The sequence below is a fragment of the Prionailurus viverrinus genome, chromosome A1 (assembly GCF_022837055.1).
Source record: "Prionailurus viverrinus isolate Anna chromosome A1, UM_Priviv_1.0, whole genome shotgun sequence".
Lineage (NCBI taxonomy): Eukaryota > Metazoa > Chordata > Mammalia > Carnivora > Felidae > Prionailurus > Prionailurus viverrinus.
In genome coordinates this window covers 191,752,255-191,777,492 of record NC_062561.1, presented here as the reverse complement: position 1 = coordinate 191,777,492, position 25,238 = coordinate 191,752,255, and the positions used below count along the sequence as shown (strand labels likewise).

The 25,238-nt window shown below is 39.2% G+C and overlaps 1 protein-coding gene across 5 annotated transcripts; it reads right to left on the bottom strand.

Annotated features, from left to right (window-relative positions):
* Positions 1-265: 265 nt before the first annotated feature.
* HAVCR1 (hepatitis A virus cellular receptor 1) lies at positions 266-22,972 on the bottom strand. Of its 5 annotated transcripts, XM_047871321.1 has the most exons (9): positions 22,745-22,972; positions 22,321-22,378; positions 18,808-19,146; positions 15,733-15,816; positions 12,584-12,688; positions 9,970-10,025; positions 6,369-6,480; positions 5,179-5,215; positions 266-2,962 (listed from the first exon to the last, which is right to left on the bottom strand). In XM_047871321.1, exons 2-9 carry the CDS (start codon positions 22,364-22,366, stop codon positions 2,848-2,850), a joined length of 894 nt encoding a protein of 297 aa, XP_047727277.1. In that variant the 5' UTR covers positions 22,367-22,378; positions 22,745-22,972; the 3' UTR covers positions 266-2,847. The 5 variants fall into 5 exon arrangements, with proteins under 5 accessions (XP_047727277.1, XP_047727288.1, XP_047727269.1 ...); XM_047871332.1 differs by lacking the exon at positions 22,745-22,972 and having other exon boundaries at positions 12,584-12,670; positions 22,321-22,500; XM_047871313.1 differs by lacking the exon at positions 22,745-22,972 and having other exon boundaries at positions 22,321-22,498.
* Between the last annotated feature and the right edge of the window lie 2,266 nt (positions 22,973-25,238).

The following is a 25,238-nucleotide window of genomic DNA, read 5'->3' as shown; positions in this document are numbered from 1 at the left end:
TCACAACTGAGGAGCCTAGCTACCATTATGCTCTTTTTCCTCTGCAATAGAATTCGATGGTTTGGGGCATTCTTCCCTACTAAATTGGAGCTTCTCAGGAACTGGATTTCAGGGTTGTTCTCTGCTCTACCCCCAGTATTTAGAGGAGCACTGGGCACACTTGACTCTCAAACCTTGCCCTGCTTTCCCTTATCCTGGGAGCCCACAGCAAGTTGAACATGCCTGGCTCATGTTCAACAGATGAGCTTGAGAAAGCAACAAGTCATTTTCAAAATGAAAACAAAAATCTGTTTTATTAATGAGTGTACATACAAATTAAACTAGTCCCAAAGAGTCCCTCATACTTTCATGTACTCCCAGAATTATCTTCACGGCCATTAGTGAAAAATTGGTTCTGCTACCTCTTAAAGATGTGCAAAATTTCCCAAGTTTAGATATCTTACTTACACCAGTGTCCTAACATCACAAGACAGTTTGTAGAAAATGGAACCTCAATCATCTCAAAGGATTGAAAACAAATCAATACATTCTATAAGATAGATATATTCACAGAAAAGAGTTTAATATTAACTGAACACCTCCCTTTCCTCCCCACTCACCTGTTTGTCCTTTCAGTTATTGATAGTTTTTACTCCAGTATAAAATTAGCCCAATTACCCTATATCAGCTTTCCAAAAAGTAAATTATTCCCTCCAGCAAAGTACCATATAGCAAAATACATATGAATGCAACACCATTGAAATTATTTACTGAGCACTAAATCTACATCTGCTATTACTATAAAATCAACCAAAAAATAAAAACAAATTAAAAAAAAACACTTTTTGCATTTCTGTAGTGTTTTCCGCTTTTCAAAGACCTGTCACAAGTAACATAGCATTGGAATTACCACTATACACTGACATAATTATAGGAATAATTATGCCTGATAGATTAAAAAATGTAGGCAGCAAGAAAGATTTGCCCTAATGGCATCCAGTGTTTCTGTTAAGAGTTAAGAATAGAACTCAGGTCCTAGTCCTGATTCTGTGTACCACCTTCTTTCCCACACATCCTCACATTCTGTTTCACAGAATGAGACTGGATATGGCCGTAGTCCTTGTGTTCAAGCAAGTTTTGGAAGTGCTGGATTAACAAAGTTAACCAGATTCCCAGAACTTTGAATGTGCCATCATAAATCTGCAGGAAGGGTAGAGAGAGCAGAGCTGTTATAAATTCAAATTCCCAGTCACAAAGCAGGTGACAAATGTGTGTCTGTGCAGGAAAGTTGAGCACTAGGAGCTGAGAGGATGTAGCACCATTTAATGGGGCCCTGACTACCTAGGAATGCAGTCCAATGTTGCAAGGTCTTTCCAGAAAAGCTACAAATTCAGGCTTTCATCTGAATTCACCATGTTTATGCATGTTGTCTTGAATTTGAAAGAAAAACACTGTAGTTTAAAAACAAAAACAAAAAAATTTCTTAGGCCAGATCAGATCTTGGCCACACTTGGAAAACCCAAGATAGCATGTTTAACAATATTATTGGCCCATATAACTTTTATTCAGAGGTCCTGTTAACTTCCTAGAACCCTGCAGAAGAATGTCAAGCATGTTGCCCTCAGAAATGAACATCCTGCCTTCCTCAACTGCTATAGTGTATCTCTGAACCCCAAGCAGGAGTTGTTTCAGGGTTTACTCAGATTGAAATTAATACCCAACCTTGTTAACTGTTCATGTAGAAATGCCTGTGTTGACTAAAAAATCCTTACCTTTAGCCTTTGTTTAACTCTCTTGGAAAAGCCAAAAATTTCACTGAATTGTGAGGAAAAAAAAAAAAGAATAGCATTGGAATTGTTTTGATATTTAAAAAAAAAAAAACCTTCATCCTTCCAAAACAATTTTAAAAATTGCAGTGGTTTAGTGACAATTTTGACTGAAACTTAGTAACACTCTCAAACAACATTATTATATTTGCAAAGTAACTTTTCTAAAGCAGAAAGCCTTTTAGCCTTCTCCCTTTTTTTTTTTCTTCTATTTATTTATGCCCTGCCTCATTCTAAAAATTAGTTCAGAGAGCATGACAATTATCTACACAAATGCTTGGGACTATGGAACAGATGTAGCAGAAATAGCATGTAATAAATCAACTGATTTTCTTTCCTGGAGAATCTTCTTGGTTCACTCATTACCCTAGTTTCTTCTAACTGCTAAAATACCCACCCTGGTTCTAAGGAAAGGCTTAATACCATGTATTTCCAGAGCCATGAGAAATTGGATTTACCCACAATGGCAAAAGCACATTCACTTCTATTTCCCTATGGGGGAAATAAAAGCCTGTGTACCCCTGTGATTTGAAAGCCTTGGGGAACCTAAGAAATGTAACATTTGGAGTTATTACAAGGTAAAACACAAGAGATAATTGTGAAATGATTCCAAGTGAAGACTTTAAGTCCCAAATTGGATTTGCTGACTTTAACTCCTACTCCACTCTTCTTGACAGCTTTGGTGACCAAGGTAGTAGTTCCTCTCCTGTCTCACCAGCGAGAATTCTTGATGGATATAGGGTTCATAGGGTCCAAAGAGAATACACAATTCTAAAGTGCTCACTTCGTGTTTGAGAGAAATCTCTGAAATGACCAGAAATACTGAACCAGTTGTAGTATAAAAAATTAGGACTACATGACCAATGAGGTTGACTGTACACAGATGAACCAAAGTCAGCCTACCCATCATAACTGACATAGTGGAATATCATTTGAAATTGACAGAAAAATCATTCTAGAGCTTAAAAGAACTCTGACATGGTGATATCTTGTCACTGTCTTCTGCAGTCAAGGGTATAAATCCTTAGAGTGCCGCTGGGTCTTAATCCATGACGTAAAGATTGTCCTCGATAATGTAGATATTGTCTTCCGCTCGCACACCCACTTCAGATGCACTTTGCAAAGCTCCAGTCTGGGGGTCACTCAACGAAACCAAGCTACAGAAAGAATAACATGAGTAAAGGAAAAGCAGACCACTTCTAAAGTATGGTGAGCACATTTGTTTACACGCAGGCAAGACTGGGTATTTGCCAGTCCCAGAGCCCCATTCACAGTCTATGAAATGAAAAGGAGATCGAGGGTTGTGAATATTAAGTTGAAGGAGAGTCTGTTTAAGAAGTATGTAGAAAACCTAAGTATTCTCCTTCAGGAGACTCATGTAATAGAATGCAAAAATTGAAAATCTAAGACTGGTATCGCACATCAAATTGAAGTCCTAAATCAAGCATATTCTCAAGGGTAGTAGCTAAGAAATGGTTTGGCTGCTGTTTTTCTGACTGTGGGTTGTACTTTTCCAGAGAGCGCTATTAAATCTATTTAGTGGTCTAAATCCTGCATTTAGGATAAACACAGAATACAAAATATATCAGAATATATTGGACATAGTAAAAGAGTATTGCTTCATATAAACATGTGCTAGATCATGGTGCAGAAATCTTACTGTGTTTTAATGATCCGAATTTGAAAGCCATGGGTTAGACAACTTTCATAACACATACACTCCTACAGTAAGTGTACAGAAAGTTCATGTTTGCAGTTTTGATACAGCTGCTGTTTCATAATTTGTAGAGAGTGCCTATTTTTATTACCTAAGCCTGCTGAGAAATGATAGGGAACATACTGAGGATTCATTCAGCTCTGATCTTTAAGTGACCACCCATACATTGTGAGAACAAGTGTCAATGACTTAAAATGAGTCAGTGTGATGAGAACTGTGAAAACCAAGAAAAAGAAAAAGAAGAAGAAAAGAAAAGAAAAAAAGTCATGAAGAAATGCTTGGGGTTTTGTTGTTTTAATTTTCTTATATTTTATAAGATTTTCTACAACCAATATTTTCTATTATGATTAGGTGATAAAAAGTCAGCCCTTAGAAAAAAGTTAATAGTGAAAGAACAAAGATCAACTAATAGGATGTTGTGTTCCATGCTTTTCTGCCTATTAGGAGTGATTTCCTCTTCCATTCTTAGAAGCGCACAGTCAAAAACTTCTATAAGTATGGGTTTGGGATTCTAAAAGACCTAAGATTGAGCCTTTTACCTGCTGTGTGGTGTGACTTTGGATGTCACTTCACACTTCTAAACCTGTATTCTAGTTTGTAAGCTGAGAATAATAGTGCCTATCTCATGGGTAGATTTACCATGACAGGCATAACAGCAATTACAAAAGCCAATGTTTATGGAGCACTTACAATGTGTTGGGCATTGTTCAAGGTGCATTCTTTGGATTAGCTCATGCAATTAACTCAGACCTAAGAAAGGCTATGTGCAAACATCCAGTGAAGGAGAACTAGGAATAATGTATGGTGATCTAAGAGAAATGGATTTTAAATAAACACCTTGCTTAATGAAGCTCAAGCTCTATCAAACAAAGCAAGCTACTTGGATTTGGCTTCCTACTATTACAGCTATTCCAGTAGATGACCCCAAGTTTTGGATGCAGGTAAAGGGGATTTAAGTTTTAATTGGGCAGTAGGATAGATTTTCAAAAACTGTAAATGCCAATGTTTATGAGGCCAGATAACCCATGTAAATGAGCACACCTGGCTGGGAATGGAACAGCAGGAGAAGGCAGGACCTGTGTAGAGCTGGAGGTACCTGCCTCACCACAGTGCCTTTGCACTTCTTCAGCCTGGAGCTGTCTTTTTCCACATCTCTGCAGAGCTGTCATCTGTTCCTTCAGGGCTCACTCAACCCATTACCTTTTTCCGTACCCCCAATGATATTTGTCTAGAAGCACTGCAAGGTCCCTGTTTATTTGCTGATGTGTTTCTGTCCGCTTTGTTCATCTCTTTGAAATATTAGACATTCAATAAACATCCAATAAACAAAGCACTGAATGAAATCAAAGAACAAATCAAATAACTTACTCAAACATTCTATCAAACATTTGTGATTTAGTTCTCTTTCTCTAAGAGGTAAGATTGGGGTGCTCCTTCTGTAGCAGTTCTGGCACAATTCCAGAGAAATGTAGAAAGTGAAAAATATCACTAGAAGTTGTGGATAACAACAGTTGTATTCATGAAACTAGATTTTTCAGGATGTAGGGTATAAAATGAAGAGTTTAGGGGAAAAAGAGGAGAAGGACAGAGACAAATTTTTCTTTACTTTTAGCAGAGTAGAAACACCAAAAGGTATTGACACACTTTCAAACTTACTTTAGTTGTTCCAGCTTGTTTCTTACGCATAAATATTCTAAATTGGGGAAGAGCCAAAGAGAAAATTACACACATTGGTCAAATAGTTTACAAGATCTTTTTTTCAAACAAGTATATTATTTCTGTTATTGCTTTACTATAAACAAAACCTGGACAGAGCTAGAGCCTGAAAAAATAAATTTAGAAGAAAGAATGTTTAAAAAAAAGAAAAAAAAAACAGACTTGGTGCTTTCCTAGATACTCAAGTAACTCCTTTTGAATCGATAAGACCCAAACAAACTTCTCATAAAAGTATTTCATTTTCATAATGGCTTAGTGTATTCACCCACATGCCCTGGCTTACTTTAATGCAATTATTAATAAATAAATTTCATTAAAAATAAATGACTGTGGCTCTTTCATAGAAGGAAGGCTACACACACACACACACACACACATACCCTGTACACAACAGCTGGATGACTGCCTTTTGAAATTCTTTCTTCTAGCCCTGAAATCAGTTTCCCTCCCAATGTTTCATTTGCCTTTCCTGTTAAATGGGTGTTGTAAAATTCAACAATATCATCACTCATGAGGACAAAAACTGATTCCTGGGGGGAATGGAAAAGGAGTGAACAAGTTGTATATATTACAATGGTTTGTTGCTTTCCAAACTCCAAGCCTGCCCCAAAAATTCTCATTTCTTAAGATTTAATTTCAACTTTGGAGAATTTAATTTGCATCTTTATAGGCCAATATTATTTTTTAAAGAACAGTTAAGAAAACAGACATTTAGGGGCATATGGGTGGCTCAGTGGGTTGAGTGTCTGACTCTTGATTTCAGCTCAGGTCATGATCCCAAGCTCATGGGATTGAGTCCTGTGAAGCCTGCACATGGGGCTCCGCACGGAGCATTGAGCCTGCTTAAGATTCTCTCTGTCTCCCTCTGTCCCTCTTCCCCCACTCACATCCTCTCTCTCTCTCCCTCTCTAAGAAAGAAAGAAAGAAAGAAAGGAAGAAAGAAAGAAAGAAAGAAAGAAAAGAAAAGAAAAAAGAAAAGAGAAGAAAAGAAGAGAAACGAAATGAAACAGAAATTTATGTCAAAATGTGAAATCACAATCACGCAGTGTGTAGAGCTACTCGAACTCAGGCAGTTTGGCTCTAGAACCCTTGCACTACGTTCCCTTAGGCATAATTCTGAAATGACTTACTTTTGGTAATCACGACAACCAACACAGTGAGCAATACCACAGTAGTAATGCAGATTCCAATGTAGAGTCCCTTACTGGTGGTCATCCATGAATTTTGTGCCAGCGACACATGCTAAGGAGACATCAGTGGATCAGAAAAGCATCTTGTTAGAGTTACGAGTAGAAGACATTCCCTAAAATAATGTACTTGGACCCATTTTTCTTTTTCTTTTTCTTTTTTTAATATGAAATTTATTGTCAAATCGGTTTCCATACAACACCCAGTGCTCATCCCAACAGATGCCCTCCTCAATGCCCACCACCCACTTTCCCCTCCCTCCCACCCCCCATCAACCCTCAGTTTATTCTCAGTTTTTAAGAGTCTCTTATGCTTTGGCTCTCTCCCACTCTAATCACTCTTTTTTTTTTCCCTTCCCCTCCTCCATGGGTTTCTGTTAAGTTTCTCAGGATCCACATAAGACTGAAAACATATGGTATCTGTCTTTCTCTGTATGGCTTATTTCACTTAGCATAACACTCTCCAGTTCCATCCACGTTGCTACAAAGGGCCATATTTCGTTCTTTCTCATTGCCATGTAGTACTCCATTGTGTATATAAACCACAATTTCTTTATCCATCCATCAGTTGATGGACATTTAGGCTTTTTCCATAATTTGGCTATTGTTGAGAGTGCTGCTATAAACATTGGGGTACAAGTGGCCCTATGCATCAGTACTCCTGTATCCCTTGGGTAAATTCCTAGCAGTGCTATTGCTGGGTCATAGGCTAGATTTACTTTTAATTTTTTTTTGACCCATTTTCTTTATTGGCCCTTGGCTATTTCTGGCTCATGAGGGATAAGACCAAGTGATCTGAGGTTGTAACCATATGGTGAAATTCAAAGACCATTTAAAATTCAAAATGTATTTAGGGATGGCAGAAATGTTTTATACCTTGCATGGGGTGGTATTTACATAGGGGTATGCATTTGTCAAAACTCAAACTGTATGTTTCAAAGGGGTGTACTTTATTATATGTACATTATGCATATTTTTAAAAACCAATAAACTATTTCCATAAATATATCCTCCATGATATTAAAAAAGAAAAAGCAATTTTTGTTCGTGTATAAGTTGGCTTGGTGATGTTATCTGCATATGCTCGGTGACTGAATTTGGCCCTTGATTACAGTCTTTATTTTTATTTTTTTAGCTATAACTCAAGAGTCTGTGAAAGTCTACCTAAATGGACTTGAAAGTAGGTGCTCACAGACATGGCCCTCATTAACAACCAACATGAAGTGCTGTGCAATTGGGTAGAGAAGCAGAAATTTGTTTAAACACCCTAGTGCGTGTTTGTAAAGGATCACCACCTCCTGGAATAAGCCCGAAATATGCCAGGCATTGTGCTCAGCAACTTTTTATAGCTTAGCTCAAATCCTAAAGAGATCCCAGAGGGTAAGTATTTTAACAGAAAAGAAGATAAGAGAGAAGGATCAAGTGTCTTCTTGTGTAAAAGTTTAATGTCTGGAGTCAGGATCCCAGCTCTTCAACTTCATTGCTGTGTGGCCCTGAATAAGTTATTTAGCCTCTCTGAGCCTCTGTGTCTGTGTCTGTCAACTACAGATTAAGTAGGGTTCTTGGGAAAGGTACTTTTAGGTACTTTCTGATAAATACTATGAGGAAGATAGGAAAAGATACTTAGTGTTTGAGCCATCCTTACTTAAAGGCGAAATGGCCAGTGTCTGGGAGGGAAGAGCTGTGTTATTAGCTTTCCAACGGGGAGTAAAGTAGTTAGATGTAAATGGGGCTGCAGGAGGCAGGCTTTGCTTTCATTTTCAAAAATATTACATAAAAACTGCATGTTCATTTTAGAATGTGCGGCGAAGCATGAAAAAAGAAAACTGAAACCAACCATAATCCTAACATCCAAAAACAACCACTATTACCATTTTTCATTATCTGCTCTTCTAGAATTTTATCCTCTTAGTGTTTTTCTTGACAGAAACAATTACTATATTCAATATATGCTACTACATTTCCACATGTGTGCATGCTGTTTTAACAGTTGTTTTTTTCACTTAACAATAAACAGTCACTGTCTTCCCATGTCAGCAAATGCACTGCAGTGACTACATTCTTAATGGCAATATGTGGTCATGCTTAACTGACTAAGTAATTAATCCCTTATTGTTGAACACTTAAGTTGTTTATACTATTTTCATGACTATAAATAGCAGCAATGAACATCTTTTCTCATACATCTTCATGCATTTGTTCAATTTCTCCTACAATAGAGTCCAGGAAGCTGGCCCACTGGGTCAAAATACATGCTGCATGTTTTCAAGATACCTGAGATACCTCTTAACATCCTCAGAGTCAAGACACAAAAAGCCCATGGTTTCACTACTGCCTGTTGTGACTTGCTTCTAAATCGCTTCCATTTGCTGCTAAACATACCTGTCCTACAGATAACTGAGGTCGAGAACAATATCACCATTCAGAATGTTTTATTTACTTTTTTTTCTAATCCAGCATAGGCCTGGCTATATACCAATAGAAGAATCATTCACATAGTTGCCGTTCTGACATTTAGCATGTATATACAAATTCAACCCACATCCATCAGGTCAATCAGTACCCATGCTACATAAGTGGTTAAAAATGTTAATATCACTCCTATGTAATGGTCTCATTGTCACTGACGTATACAACATAAAGCCATTTGACCCCACACTAAATAATCCCACCGTGCCTGAGCTTGAGTTTTTCTTACCATGGCCTGTGTTGTCATTTCTCAGTACTTGGGACCAGAAGGACTATTCTCATACCTCAAACTCTTTTTGTTTGCTGTTTCTGAGAGTTATTTGCACATACTAAAAGAAAACTTATTTCTCTCAGAGGAACCAAAAGAAAAGGTCCTATTGATAAATTTGTCTAACTTGTTTACAAAGATGAGACTTTGACAAGCATCAGGAGTATTTAGGGCCCCTTAGAGTTTTCCCAAGCTCACTGTGGAAAAGTGTAAGAAAATCACAAATGTGTATAAGATATTAATACCTTAAAAATTCATCATATGGGGAGGTTTATATATGAAAAACTCAATAGTGGCCTCAATATTTCTATAAAGAATGGCAATTGGGTTTGAAAAGAATATGAAGGAGGATACGCTTAAGCAAGCACACTTTCACGGATATATTTTTGTCTGGGGTGGCCTCCACTCCATTGATTCAAAGCATGTTATTTCCCTAATGATAATTAAAGTCTTCCTTGGTCTATTATGTTAAGTCACTCTCCTTAAATTAGACCATTCTTTCTTCTTAATGTTTGGCCAGGAGAAAGTCTGTGGTGGGCGTTTGTATGTATATGTATGCGTACACAGAATGTAATATCATTTAGCAGGCAAATTCTAACAAACTGGTCCACCACCCGTATGAACTTTCCAAATTAATTAAAGTATCCCTATTTAAGAGTCAAATTCTTTTCTTCCTTTTTTTAAAAATTTCAACCAGAAAGAATCAATCTGTGGGCCAACCTTACAGAAATAATCTCTAAATGCAACTTGCTTCCAGGGGGGCACACAAGTGAAACTGGCTAATGAAGTAGGAAGAAATATGCTTACAGTTTGATTGCTATGCCAAAGGCCATCTGAAGACTGTGTCACAGTGCCATTCCCATCTGCTCAACAAGAAAGAAAATTAATTATAATTACAAAAAATATTGAATTTTCACTGCAGACACTAAATATATTCACGTTGCCTTCTGGTAGTGAATGAAAAGTTGAATAATAATATGGCCAAATGCTGCAGACATTGCAAAAGTCATACCAAGTTACTAACATGTATTAATTTATCGTGGAAGATTGTGTGCCTTAACCATTTTGTCATGGACCCTTCAAAAATGGACACTTTTTGTCTTCTTTATGGAAAAAAAAAATGCATGTATACACAAAGGTTCACCTACAGTTTTAGGGGAATCACAGAGGCCAATTCTTGGAAGCAAGTTAAGAATGCCACTTAATGGTAGGAAATCAATATTTTTTATGCCAGCTAAGAACTGGCATAAAGGCCATGAGTACCCAAAGGCCATATGCACATCCAAAGATCAGAACCACTCTATTCTGAATGGACATTACATTGGTTTTATTCAGAATGTGAGTAAAACATACTAAGATACCTAAAACAAGGGGCATATAACTCCTACATTATATGCCAATGTGCCCATACTTTGATCCAGAAGTATTTTATAAAAAATCTGTTATATCAGCTATAAAACTAATGTATCTTATACTACCTGAAATCCTATATAAAAGGATTTTATTTGTATTATTCCCTAAAGTTCTGAGCATTCAAATCTTAATAGAGTTTTGAAATATCTATTTTGTAATATAGATAGAACTACAAGCTATAGCAGCACCCATCTCATAAAGTTGCTAAATTAGATGATGCATGTAAAGGACTTAACACCATATTAGATAAATATTAGCTGTGATGAATTAAATATGTTACAATAGAAGGAGCAGTGGGGAGAGAGTCACTGTGCAGTATGCTTTCCAAACATCATGTCTTTCGATCATCATTAACATCCAGTGAGGAATGCAACATCTTGCCCATAGGTCTGAAGCTAATAACTGGCCGTTGAATTGGAAGCTGTCTCTAAAGGAGAATTATAGGGCCTCCCTAATCTAGCAATGGCAATAAATAAGGCCTGCCTTAAAAGAATTAAGTGAGATAATATACAACAGTTTCCTGGCACATATATCCATCTAAGGTGGGTGGTGGGCCATATGAGCACCAAAATCCTTCCAAACCTAACATTCTTTGCTTCTGTGAGACTTCGGCCCACTGCAGGCTGACTCGGGCACAATGAGGATTTGGCTCAAGAACCTCAGGTACACTGCCAACATGGCAACAATCACATGACTCATAGGGGACACAGCAGCTCTGATGTCTGTTTCACTCTGGAAAGCTCTACCTGGACCAGGTTGTAGTGACATGATTTTTAGAAAATGATTTCCTACTCCTATGTTCTTCCTACTCAACCACTAAAGGCGTGGGGTGGCGCCACTCCTACTGCTGCCACCTTGTGTTTCTATATATTTTCACTTTGTTTTTGCGCCCGGAAACAGTTCACACTAAGGATTCCACTTTCAAAACCAAATGTCACCATTATCTAATCCCAGTTGAATAGGTCCTTCTGTAAATCTCACTGTAGCTCCATTTTAAATTAACCAGCTTCCAGGAATTATTGGCAAAAGGTAAGCCAAAAGGAGGGGGGGCGGGGGGGCAGGGAGGCAGCTACGGATTATTAACTCCTAAGCACAATGAGTCATACACATAAGGGAGGAGTCTTGCAAGGCTTGACCTTGTTTGGATTCAGCACATACACAAGCACACATAAGCCAGTTCTGCATTACAAAGGGGTTCAGCGTGTGGCACTCTCCAGAATTACCACCATGGGTAACAGAATTAACTGGGGAAAATGAAAGGATTCAAATCACCTTTCTCTACCACAGGGAAGACAGGAGAATCTTACATTTCAAAAAAGCAGAGATTGTATGAGACCTGCCCAGGATAGGGACAGTAGGGAAAAATTGGGGAAGTAAACAGACAGTCTCAGCAGGATATGACTCTTGGTGCTGGTGCTGATGTCCTCAGCTAATCTCAAAGTGTCCATTTACAAGCTCCACAGGGCGACAGGGGAGCTTCCTAGATACACTTAGGGTCTGGGTCTTAGATAAAGCAGAAACGTGGTTGACCAGTTTGGTTTGGATACCAGGGAGCTGGATTTAATTGTTTTAAGGCTCTGGCCCAAGGGAGCAAGCCCACTAATAAGTTTGGAGTCAAGACTGATTGATTTGATTAAGACAAAGAGTGATATGCACGTCAATGCTTCCCAACTCACACAAGCCACCTCTGCCAGTCAGGTATAGGGATTCTGGACATTCTAAGTAAGAGTCAGAGTTGCTATTATATCTATTACTTACCACTTTTTAACTATGTCTGAGGTTCTTCACCAGCATTCTACAAGAGAATTGGTATTCCATCCAGTTCACAAACGATAAAAATAGATTCTAAGTAGGTAAGACATTTGTTCAAACCACATAGCTGATTAGAGTGGCCAGCATCAGCATTCAGGTCAGGTCTCTCTTACTCCGAAATATATGCTTTTAACGATGTGCCAGTGATTATCAAAATTTGGATACTCTCAGGTGTTCAGGAAAAAAATGAAGCTACCTTTTGGGCAAGAGTACAATGGTGAACTGGTGGGCTGTGGTGTCCTTGTCTCCTGTGGTTCTGTAGGCTGGGTTTCTGCTGCCTGCACTGGAGAAGATGAAGTAGCTATTGGAATGAAAAGAATAGAACTATGCTCCATCTGTAGAGGAAAATTCCCACCCCCAACAAAAATGAAAAACACAACTAAAATCAGGAATCACGATCAACTTCCCACAGCACCTTCACGCAGCCTTTCCCTGAAGCAGCCAGTCCCTGAAGGCATGCCTCTCACCCACTCACTTCCAGTCCTTTCAACCCCCTCTTAGAAATTTAATCACAGATGGCACCACTATCTAGGCATACAATTATCATGAACAAACCTGATCTAGATAATCATCTGGATAGTTCATCAATATATAGGGTTATTCCACACTTGTTCTACTCCTAGGATCCCCCTAAATGTCCAAAGTCTACAACAGCACCTTATGTAGGACATCCAATTAGCTTTTATTCATACAAATGACATTTCACTTTCATGGGAACAGGGCGTGGGGGTTTGTGCTTATTTGCCCTTTCCCCTTCACAACAACGCCATCTAGATTTCCTGACCTTATTCAAGTTCCCAGTATCCATCCACATATCAGCACAGAATACATACTCAAAATATTTAATTCTTTGAGGTCTCTTCAAGGTGACAATATTGTCCAATGTCTGAACCTTGATGATGATTAACAACTCTAAAAGCAACATTCTTGGTAGACCTTGACCCGGCTCCTTCTGCGGTTGCATTGTGGTCACTCCTTTCTTAAGACTGATTTCCTCTTATCTGACTCATCTTACGTTTCACACCAAAAGTTTCACTAAGAGTTTTCCAGTACAGGGATAGGTTTCCCTTTCATTTCTAAAATCAATCCTTTCTTTTCTATCAGATATTTCACCTTATATGCAGCATTGATCACTTCCCTCTTTGTGCATTTTATTAAATATTTTAAATATTTTATTTTTATATACCTTCCTCTTAGAGCACCACAAATTTTGGAGCAAGTTATTAGTGCTGGCTGGACAAGAATTCACAAACCTGGGCTTTTCTTGCCTTTTGTTGGTCTTTCTGTTTTCCCTTCCCCACAGTGATCTCCACATTTCAACTTTACCCTTTCTCATGTTCTGAACTATCTTCCTGCCTCTCTCTAATGTTCAAATCTAAAATAGCATGTAGCTCTGTTGAAGAACTAATAACAGGACAATATAAGAAAGTTGGGTGATCAGAATCTTTATTCAACTTGGATCTGTGCAAAAGACCTCTTGGGCTTAACTTTTTTTCCAAGTTTCTGTCTTAGCAGGCATCTTTCTCCCCCCACCCCCACCTCCATTTCTACAACCTTACAGCCAACCATTCCATGAATTTTTTAGGCAAGTTGTATATACAAGAAACATTGAGCACAGGAAGAGAGTGGATGTAAAGATAAATATCCCCATGTTGGATCTGCTCCAATGTGCACCTCCTTCCTGTTCAACTCAACTCAAACTCTTAAGAAAAGCATCAAGACAAGGATAAGGCTCAATTAATACTATCCCTGAGGAGGTCACATGGACATATGAACCAACACTTTTCTTCTCAATCTTTGCTTTAAACATGCATGTTCACCAAACCAAGTCCACTAATTCATCCACATTTGCAGGCACAAACTAAATATTATGAAGCTAAATCAATATTGAGAAAGTCAACAGATTCTCTAGTATGTTCAGCTGCTTCAAACAGAGCTGTTTTTCTTACAAACTTTTATGGCTCTAAAATCCCAGTTTTAACCTAAAGCCCTCTCTTCCAAATTCAGCTTACAGCCCAATCCTTCAGATCCCTCCTGATTAAATATACATATGGTTCAATAGGAGTCAAGGGAAATCAATATGTTCCATCAGGTTTTTCTGGCTAAGAGGTTGTGACATCTCTGTTACTCCTCAGATTCCAGTGCTACCCCAAGGGGTCAAAGAGTTTTGGAGGCTCTAAGAATCTCCACTGAAAGTTATCTTTTTAATCCTAGAGATAGAAGGTTTGAACCTAAACTTGTACTCAGAATGGCAAGCTATTTCTCTACCTTTAAATCAAATTATTCTTCATTTGTGTTAAATCTAAACTCTTATTTATCAGAAGTTTGAAGTGTTAACCTTGTGGCCTGAATGAGGAAAAAAAAGTGTAAGTTCTAAATCCCTGAAGTCTTTAAATCCGATGTTTACTTTTTCATCGGTATAAATAGTATCTTTTGCCATTTCCATGCTACATAAATAAATTAAAAGATGCTGGAAGCAAAACTGTGTGAGTAGATTGAATGCCTAGAGAAGACAGGGTAATCGTATAAAGGATTTTTCAGTGAGGGATGTCAGATCAGGACAAATTCATCCAAACATAAACTCAATACTCATGGTAGAAGGAACAATCCAGTAGTTAAAAGCACAAACCCAAAATTCAAATTAATGGAGAATGAATCCTGATTCAAGTACTTTCTATCCATATAACTTTCTGCAATGAACTGAGACTGCCTAAGTTCTCACAACTATTAAATGGGATTGAATCACACCTACAGTGCAGAGAGATTGTCGTAAGTATTATATTAAACAATATAATACTTGTAAAGCAGTTAGCATGGTTCCTATCACTTAGAAAACAGAGTAAATGTTAACTTTACTGAAATCTTATCCTCAAGTGGAGGTCCAGCTTCAGAATGTACTAAATGATCTCTATTCAGAGCTCCTTGTAAGGACAGAATCTCATTAACCTGGCCCCTGTTCCCTGGCATTCCCTATTTTTTCCTTACAAACCTGTGCTCAACTGGGCCAAATCCACTCCACCCTCAATAGTTGTCTAAGATCAAAGGTCTGGCTTTGGGTGGTGGGGGGTTGGGGGGGGAGGCGGGGGGTGGTGGCCGGGTGGGTGCTAATAATGAATGCATTGGATAATCTGACCAAAAGCTATGAGTCTCCTTTCTCTAAAAATGATTACATGTTAAAAGGTGCATACAATTTGGGACAGGTATTCACAGACCCTGTGAAGCCCATGTTTGGAACCCAGGTAAGAACACTCAGCCTAGATTGTACTTTTGCTTTAACATAATGCCCTGGATGGTCTACATCCTCTCATTAGAAGACCTCAGGGCTCAAGGAACATATTTGTTTACCTGGCTTGAGGTTCTGCGTGGGTGCTGGCATTGAAGAAGTAGAGGTAAAGGCCCTAGGTGACGTTGGAACACTGGTGACCACAGCTGGAGTTAAAAATCAATATGAAAGCAAGGATTAGTCAAGCAGCAGGAAACAAGAGCCTTGGGTTGGGCCCATGTACCAATGCAACCAATGAGAAACTGTCCCCAGGCAGAATTAGGCACCAATTTTCCCTGAACTCAGAGTTCTTGTCATTGGTCAACTAGAATCTATGACACAGGAGGGCTTGAAGACATACTTGTGAAAAGGAAACAGCTGCATTAAAAGATATATATTTGGGGAGGTTCCGAGGTGAAAAATGACACCTGGGATTTGCACTGAAGCACTTTGAGACCAGTCATGCATATCAGATTTATGTATCTTCATAAACACCTGTGAGTTAAGGAAAATGTCTAGAGCCTGGAGCTGTCTTCATCATCTCAGTGGTGAATGACTAAGACTTCAACAGGATTTCCCAGGCCCAGAATGCTTACCAAATAAATAGCATTCAGTTCCATCAGTCCTGAGGGTACCGTGTCAAAAGAGGGACGTGCAACCTAAATGAGGGCTAACTCACATCCATTAGTGTATTAGCTAGATAAATCACACAGATGATTTATATATTTGGTTAGAAGGTAAACTAGATGTTTTACGGTTCCTTTCTACCTAAGAGATAATAACAATAGCTAATAACATAGACTCTTTCTGGAGTCAGAAGTGGGGTAGGATTCCAAACCACTTAATGAAGGTCACAGAAGTACCCAGAGAGAACTGAAACCGGAATTAAGCCCCAACAAGGACTGAATGAAGAATGTAAACTTTTGATCTCACTAGGCACCCTTTTTCTCCACGAGAAGTTCCCTTCAATTTCAACTTGACTAACTGCAAAGGAAAACCCATTTCACTTATATAGGGGACAATTGGTTTGAAAACTCTTCTGAAAGATCTAACTTAATTTAGAATCTGAAGAGGAAAAACTTTTTTCAACAAATATTTGTGAGTGTCTATTAAATGCGAATCATTAGTCTAAAGTAGAGGTCAGCAAACTTTCTGGGAAGGGTCAGATAGTAAATGCCTCAGTCTTTGGACACCCTATAGTCCCAGGCACAGTTGCTCAACTCTGTCAGTGAAAGGCAGCCATAGACAATATATATATATATATATCAAATGTGTATGGCTGTTCTAATAAAAATTTATAAAACAATGACCCTGTTTTGTTATCTGATCTAGTTCTGGAACTATAGTTTACTGACCCTGATCTAAGGTGTAGTCAGAGGCTTCCGAAAAGAATACAGTCCAGTCCCCTCCTTCCAGCTAAAACCAAGTATGCTGAGTATGCAAAAAATCTAAGCAAAGGAGAATAAGGGACACAATAAAGAGGAGGTAACCTGATGGAATTGTCTAATGAACTTGACTTCAGTGGTAAATATTTTTCCCAGGCAGAATCTAGGAAACTATAACTATAGATGCTGGTGTGGGAAAAAAAGCCCTAACAGAAGCTTGAAGAGTAAGCTCAGCCTATGAAAAATGTAAGACAACTTTAGCAAAGAGTTAATTATTGGAGGCAGAGTCACTTTGGCTCAGTTATGAACCTTCTTCCCACTTGACAGAGCATTGCCCTTGTAAATGCCCACCTATTAAAGAATTTTGAAGCACTTTATCAGCTTCAAACCATACAACCAAACCATAAAAAATTCAACCAAACCATAAAAAATTTCACAAATACAAAAAAGTTACAATCATCATCTCTTCTGGACATGCTGCTTCCTCACTTCTGTCTAGAGCACACTACAGTCACCAGCATTCTTGGACTTCCCTAAATTGCTTCCCAGATGTAGTTTCCCCAGAGTCAGCTATTTTCTCCATCAGAATTGACCTTATCCCACTTGCCTTCACAAAAGGAACAGGCCAAGTCCAAAAGTTGGTAGATTGCAAGACCAAGTTCCTCTTAATTTAAGACAGATAGAGAGAGAGAGAGTTTATTAAGGCCACAGGTATTGGGTTCTATTGTCAATATAAGAGTTTAGTGGAAGGAACTTCATTAGGAAAGAACACCAGAAACCAGGGAATCCTGAGGAATCCACTCTGTTCATCCAGTGGTAAAGAAAATGAGGATGTTCACATCAAGACAGATTTTTGGATTTCATGAAATTCTTTTTTTTCTTATTTTTTTAACCTTTATTTATGTTTAACAGACAGAGCATGAGCATGAGCAGGGGAGGGGCAGAGAGAGAGGGAGACACAGAAACTGAAGCAGGCTCTAGGGTCCAAGCTGTCAGCACAGAGCCCAACGCGGGGCTCGAACTCACAAACTATGAGATCACGACCTGAGCTGAAGCCGGACACTTAACCAAATGAGTCACCCAGGGGCCCCTGGATTTCATGAAATTCTTAAAAGCAACTGGTGTATCGTTATTGGAATATAAGTGCTTTCATATTGCAATAAGGTCATTTTTGTTTTTAAAGAAGCAGTTTTGCAATATGATGTGAAATATGCTACAAAAATTCCCAGGCAGGGCTGAAGGAAGGAACTATATATTCCTTAATAACAAGATATGCAACAAGATTGAGTTGACAATTGTTATAGTTGGGTGCTACAATTATAAGACCTTATACCATATTACCTACTTTATATGTTTGAAATGCTCCGAAATAGTTTTAAAAATGCTAAGAACATTTAAAAATTCCTCTAAAACATAATCTCAGAGAACAAGGGCAGTTCTTTAAGTTGAATAAATTCAGCTTAATAAAAATGTTTACTATATTTCACAGTGGAACAGTGAATGCTTTTTCATGAACCAACTAGCATTTTTGAAGCACTGCTTTAGGGAACAGTTTGCTGACTGGGAAGATCCTCTAGCTTACCATCTTGAATCAAGATTGGTCTAAGACTTCATTTTATACAAATAAAAGTCATTCTATTTTCCAACAGTTGCTGAAAAACAAGACTGTAGGAACCTCCTCTTGCGCTCTTAAAGGAGAAAAACACTACCAAAGAGTCAACATCTCAGCCAACCCACATGAAGCGATCAAAGGAAGAAGGAAAACAAGCTCACCTGGCTTTATCTCTAATGACAGGGTGAGTTTCATGTCATTGAACCACCCGCTGTGTTCAACACGACAACAGTATAGGCCACTGTCAGTCTGAGCCACGTTCTCTATGGTCAAAGACACATTCCCTTCTAAAAGGTTTCCCTTTAGCTTATAACGTGGGTGCTTCCGAAAAGTGACGTGGGATCCATTAGTCCAGATGATTACATCTGAGCACTGGGACACAGGACATGCCCCTCTGCCCCAGCACATGGTGGTGACTCCCTTAGCTGTCGAGTAAGCGCAGGACAGCGTGGCAGGAAGACCTACCACTCCATTCACTTGTTTGTGAGACACTACAGCATCTGTAAGTAAAGAGAAAGAAGAGTATAAGGCCTCAATATTTCGGTTTTATATTTATTTTCACTGTTTTCTTTTCAATGTAGTTTATTTCATTTGCAATCATATGGATTTGTATCTTCAATTAAAAAAAATTCGGGGCGCCTGGGTGGCGCAGTCGGTTAAGCATCCGACTTCAGCCAGGTCACGATCTTGCGGTCCGTGAGTTCGAGCCCCGCGTCGGGCTCTGGGCTGATGGCTCAGAGCCTGGACCCTGTTTCCGATTCTGTGTCTCCCTCTCTCTCTGCCCCTCCCCCGTTCATGCTCTGTCTCTCTCTGTCCCAAAAATAAATAAACATTGAAAAAAAAATTTTTTTAAATAAAAAAAAAAAAAATTCATTGTAAGCATTTTTATGTTAACATACTCCTTTTTTATGTTAACATATTCTTGGGGCGCCTGGGTGGCTCAGGCAGTTAAGTGTCTGACTTCGGATCAGGTCAGGATCTCAGTTTGTGGGTTTGTGAGTTCAAGCCCCCTGCATCGGGCTCTGTGCTGACAGCTCAGAGCCTGGAGCCTGCTTTGGATTCTGTGTCTCCCTCTGTCTCTGACCCTCCCCTGTTCATGCTCTGTCTCTCTCTGTCTCAAAAATAAACATTAAAAAATTTTTTTTTATGTTAACATTTTCTTAAAAGCATTATTTATATGATATTTGTAGATAAGATATAATTAAAGTTTTTTTTCTGTATTAAGGATTATTTTCTAACAGGACAGATGTCAAAGAGAGAAATTACCAGGAATACTTTCACTCTCTTGATGAACAAATTTCTTTCCAAAAGGTTCAAACCAAATGACACTCCAGTAATACATGAGTATGTATTTCATCCTGTGTTTGACATACATGTGGCTTTTCCACTTCCCCAGATTCATTTGCTGTCTCAATTGAAATATGTTTGAAAAATTCTATTGCATTTAAAGTTTTAATTTTTATTGCAGCTTTTTAAACTTCTATTGCAAGTGATGTCCCCTCACAGCACCTCTCTTATAAGAAAAGCAGAGCTTGGGGCACCTACCTACCTCAGTGGGTTAAGTGTCTGACTCTTGATTTCGGGTCAGGTCATTATCTCACAGTTTGTGAGTTTCAGCCCCGTGTCAGGCTCTGCTCTGATAGCGTGGAGCCTGCTTGGGATTCTCTCTCTCCCTCTCTCTCTGCCCCTGCTCCCTCCCCCCACTCTCTCTATCTCAAAATAAATAAACGCTAAAAAAAAATAAATAAAAGCAGAACTAATGTTTTGTTTAAAGTATTATTGACTGGGGTGCCTGGGTGGCTCAGTCAGTTACGCGTCTGACTCTTGATTTCTGCTCGGGTCATGATCTCAAAGTTTGTGAGTTTGAGCCCCACATGGGGTTCCACACAGCATGGAGTCTGCTTGGGATTTTCTCTCTATCCCTCTTTCTCCACCCCTCCTCCATGATCTCTCTCTCTCTCTCTCTCTCTCTCTCTCTCTGAAAATAAATAAAAATTTTAAAAAAATTTAGGAAATGGGTTTCTAATACTTCTAGGAGGAGCTGAGGTTTATCGTGGGCTTTAAGATCAGTCTAAAAAAATCCAATAGGGACCCCTTCTCATATGTTGTTAGCAGCCCCACAACTGAGCGAGGCCCACTTCCCCTGTGAAAACAGACAGTTGGAAAACACTCAACCAAGTACTAAATTATGACACTTAAAAAACAAAAACAAGAAGTCTCTCCTGGGGCAGTGGCATAAAAGCCCTATCGTGCCAAATTCAGACAAGGTGGCCATGAAAAGAAATCTGAAATTCACCAACCAATCACATTTACAATTTTGGCTATGACTTTGGGAAATGCTCTGGGAATAAAATGTTCATGGTTATATAAAATAAGAAAAAGGCACTGAATTCTTAGAATATTTAGTTTTGCCTAGTATCATTTTTAGATTATAAATATAATACATGCTAATTATAAAAATCAAGTTATATAAGTTATAATAAATGAACTTTCCTTCATAATCTGACTTCTGGAGATTATTGTTTTTAAAATGTATGCATTATGTCTATTCCTAACTTTGCTATCTCATGGAGTGTTTTGAAATAAAATATTTTTTATATTTTTTATTTTTTTATTTTTTATTTTTTAAAAATGTTTATTTATTTCATTTTGAGAGAGAGTGCACATGCGTGCATGCAGAGAGATGGAGAAAGAGAATCCCAAGCAGACTCTGGGAATCTGACATGGTGCTCAATCCCACGAACCCTGAGATCATGACCTGTGCAGAAATCAAGAGTCGGCCACTCAACCCACTGAGCCACCAGAGCGCCCCTATACATTGAGTTGACATTCAGTTATATCACTAAATTCTCTTATCACTTATAAACATGCTTATTCCAATTCTGATTTAAAAGGAATACTCTATTTCATGACTAAGTATAATCATGTCCTCAAACCCTATAAAGCATTTTATTTATTTATTTGTTTATTTTATTTATTTATTTTTAACTTTTGAAGGATGCTTTTATTCTGTTGTGGTTTTTTTAATATAATTTATTTTTAGGTTGGTTAACATACAGTGTATATAGTGTCCTCTTGATTTGGGGGGGTAGATTCCCGTGATTCATCACTTACATACAACACCCAGTGCTCATCCCAACACGTGCCCTCCTCAGTGCCCATCACCCATTTTCTCCTGTCCTCCACTCCCCCCATCAACCCTCAGTTTGTTCTCTGTATTTAAGAGTCTTTTAAAAGAAAGAGTTGCACAGCATTTTTTAAAAATCAAATGACACAGGATGGTTCAATAGAGGACTGGTTCTCTTTCCATCTAATCCCAGCTTCTTCTCCCCATCCCCTCCTGCTCATGGCAACACTGTTACTATATCCTACATACACTTGAGTAGTCCATGCTGACACTGCTGTCCACTCGTCCCTTTTATTGTTTAAACACAAATGACAAGATATGATACACAGTTCTGCATTGGGTCTGGCTCACTCACCCATGGATTTTGTAAGTCATAGCATTTAAGCAATTTCTTTTGTGTAAGATTTAGCCTGGTTCTTTGGCCACTAACTGACCCATTACCTTTCACCAAAGCCCAAGCACATCCATCTTCCTACACCACACTCACACGTCTCCTACGTGTCCCAATCTTCAGGGCTTCCAGACCCCGGCCCACCTGTTCGCTTACCTGTCAGAAGTAGTATGGGGCTGAAGATGGCTACCCAAGGCTGCATGATGGTATTGGCCTGAAGGAAAGAGAAAGCAGACTGGTAGGTGTGCCCCTCACCAGATGGTCTCGGAACAAGTCTTAATTCTCAGACTGCAACTTCTCCTTTCACCCTGACTGGGTGGATCACATGAGCCTGCCCCGTCAGTGAGGAGAGACCATGCACAACAGCTTCACATATCAGTTATCTCTAGTGTGACCATCCTGCACCTTCCAATAGACAGGCAAAGCTGTCCTCAGGTCAGCCCCTTGTTTCCCAGATCCTTCCCCACAGAGTCCAAACTGACTCCTGATGCTGACACAGGGGATACAGGGGCAAACAGAAAGGAAACCAGAGTCAGCCTCAGTGAGGGGACCATCACAACCAAGACTGGTCTTCACTTACCCTTGGCCTAGGAGATGAGTCAACTGGCCCTTTAATGAGTGCAGAGAACTCCCTGCTCTGTGGCTACAATGATCAGTCCCCAGCCTTAGTTATACTGTCAAGTTTACCAGTGGCAAGAATTAATCAAAAATGTAAATCACCGTGCCTGACCATGTTACAGGAAGCAATGACTCAGACCACATCTCACTGAGTGATGTCAGGAAGTATTTCAGGAAGTAGATTCTGGACCAGACTTGGGTTTAGATCCCAGCTCTGTCACTTGCAAAGCTGGGTATCTCCATGAGTTACTGAGCTCTTCCAAGCCTTGACTTCCTCATTTGTAACATAGCACTAAATGTACTTGCTGTGTCTCCCTCAAAGAATTATTAGCAAAAGCGATATGGGAGACCTTTGAAAATGAAGTGTAAATATGCATTAATGCTAACCAAGGTTTTCAGAAAACTTACTGTGTGGCGGGCTCTATGCCAAACACACACATCCACTTAGTCCTCAAAGACCTCCTTCGGCAGGTCCTGCTATTAACCTCATTTCATAGAAGAGGAAACTGAGGCTTGTAGATGTTAAGTGAGCCAAGGTTCCAGACAAGCTCTTCCGACTTTTGCACTTAATCATTAAGCCATACAAGTATGTGTCAGCCTGCCTAGTACTTCATTAACTGTCCTCTGATCTAAAGATTCAGTAACTTCCTCCCAGGAGGGTACTGATGCTCCATTTCTAGGCTACTTGCAGCCCATCACAGGCTTCACGGAGACATGAAAACAGCGGCAACAGGTCCTGTGCTGCTCGGGAATGTGAACTCCTGACTCCAGCAGTCTCTGCGCTTGGAAAAAAGACCTAAAGCCTAATACTACAAACTGGTGGCCTAAAGACTATATTTGGCCCACAGAAGTGCTTTGTACCACGGTGTTCAAAAATTCTTTTCTTGGGGGCACCTGGCTGGCTCAGTTGGTAGAGCATGCAACTCTTGATCTTGGGGTGGTGAGTTTCAAACCCCACGTAGGCGTAGAGATTACGTTAAAAACTAATCCTTAAAAAAATTCATTTTTAATTAATGGCCACCATTTAGAAATCTAGAGAGCCCGCATGAGAACTCAGTTTTTCTGCTTTGTTATGAAATACAATTAGATGGCCAGCAATGGCCTGTAGCACCCAGTCCCCTTAGAGTGTGCCCTCTCCAGCCTGCTCCTGTGCCAGCCTTGTTGGGGGTGTGGGGTGCTTCTGTGTCTGGAGGGGGCCCCTGTCTTAGACTCTACTCCACCTTCATGAATACAAGCTCTTTCCTGTCACTGGGCCTTCACACTGGCTGTCCCCCTGGCCTATTTGCTGAAACTCACCTCTTCCATCCAACAATTGGATTATATGACCTTTATTAGTCCTCCTAGCTTTACGATGCCACACACTTGAATTCAATTGGGTAACAAGATGAGTTCTCACAAGGGAAAATCTCCTTTCTGGATTCCCATCCTCCTCTTATTCTCCACTTAAAGGGAACACTATTGACCCCACGTTGACCACCAGCAAAAGTGGGGGAACACATTCTGAAATACCTCACAAATTTAAGGTCGTGCCTTATATTTATTTGGGAGGCAAAATATTTTATGACTAGTTTTGTTATACTCCGAGACTTAGTCAAAGCCCAGAAGGTCAATGATAAGGATTTTTCTAATTTAATTCAATCATACCACATTTGCTATCAATATATTGAGGCTAATGCCGCATGACTTAATATACTAAGAATGAAAAAACCCAGGGTTGTGCAATCAGGTGGAGAGACAGGTAAGTAAGCAACTAATAAAATCAGGCAGAATGATGTAATTGGTAAATATATAATCAGATTGTGTCACTCTTCCCCTTACGATGTTCCCCCGGCTCTCTCAGAAAACAACAAAAAGCAAGAAAACACCCTAACGTCTTACCCAGATTTACAAAATCCCCCCCAGTTATCTGGCTCCTGCCTACCTCTCAAATTTCTTCTATGTCTCTCTCCCCTGCCACAGGGCTCCAGCCATTTGGGGTTCTTTCAAATGTATCCCCATATTAGGACTTTTTCCCTAGTGGTACCCTCTGCCTAGATCTCCATTCCTTTACCCCACCAGTTTCAGATTTCTCTTTGTCTTTTGGGCCCTTGTTTAACTGTCACCTTCTCAGACATTCTGGTCCCTCTGTCTAAAGTAGCCAACCCATCACTCTATTACACTATTTCAGTTCTCTGTGCAGCGTTTCTTACCTTGTTGCCCTTGATTGTGTGTGCGTTGTCCATCCTTCCTTTCCCTTGTACTGTTCATTAGAACTTTCCATGATGACGGAGTTATTATAGCATATGGATGTTGTGCAATATAGTAGATGTTAGCCACATCTGACTACTGAGCACTTGAAATGCAACTAGTACAACTTAGAAGTTAAAAATAATTAACTTAATTTTATTTAATTAACTTAAATTTAAATAGCCACACATGGCTATGGTCTTGAAAAGTACTCAATTCTAGACCATAAA

Excerpts from the sequence above, each read along its gene's own strand:
- HAVCR1 (XM_047871321.1), bottom strand. The coding sequence starts at position 22,366 with ATGCAGCCTTGGGTAGCCATCTTCAGCCCCATACTACTTCTGACAG. Across the intron at positions 10,026-12,583 it reads ATTGTACTCTTGCCCAAAAG|ATGGGAATGGCACTGTGACA; the intron begins GTAGCTTCATTT and ends CTTGTTGAGCAG. Across the intron at positions 5,216-6,368 it reads GGTTGTCGTGATTACCAAAA|AATATTTATGCGTAAGAAAC; the intron begins GTAAGTCATTTC and ends TCCCCAATTTAG.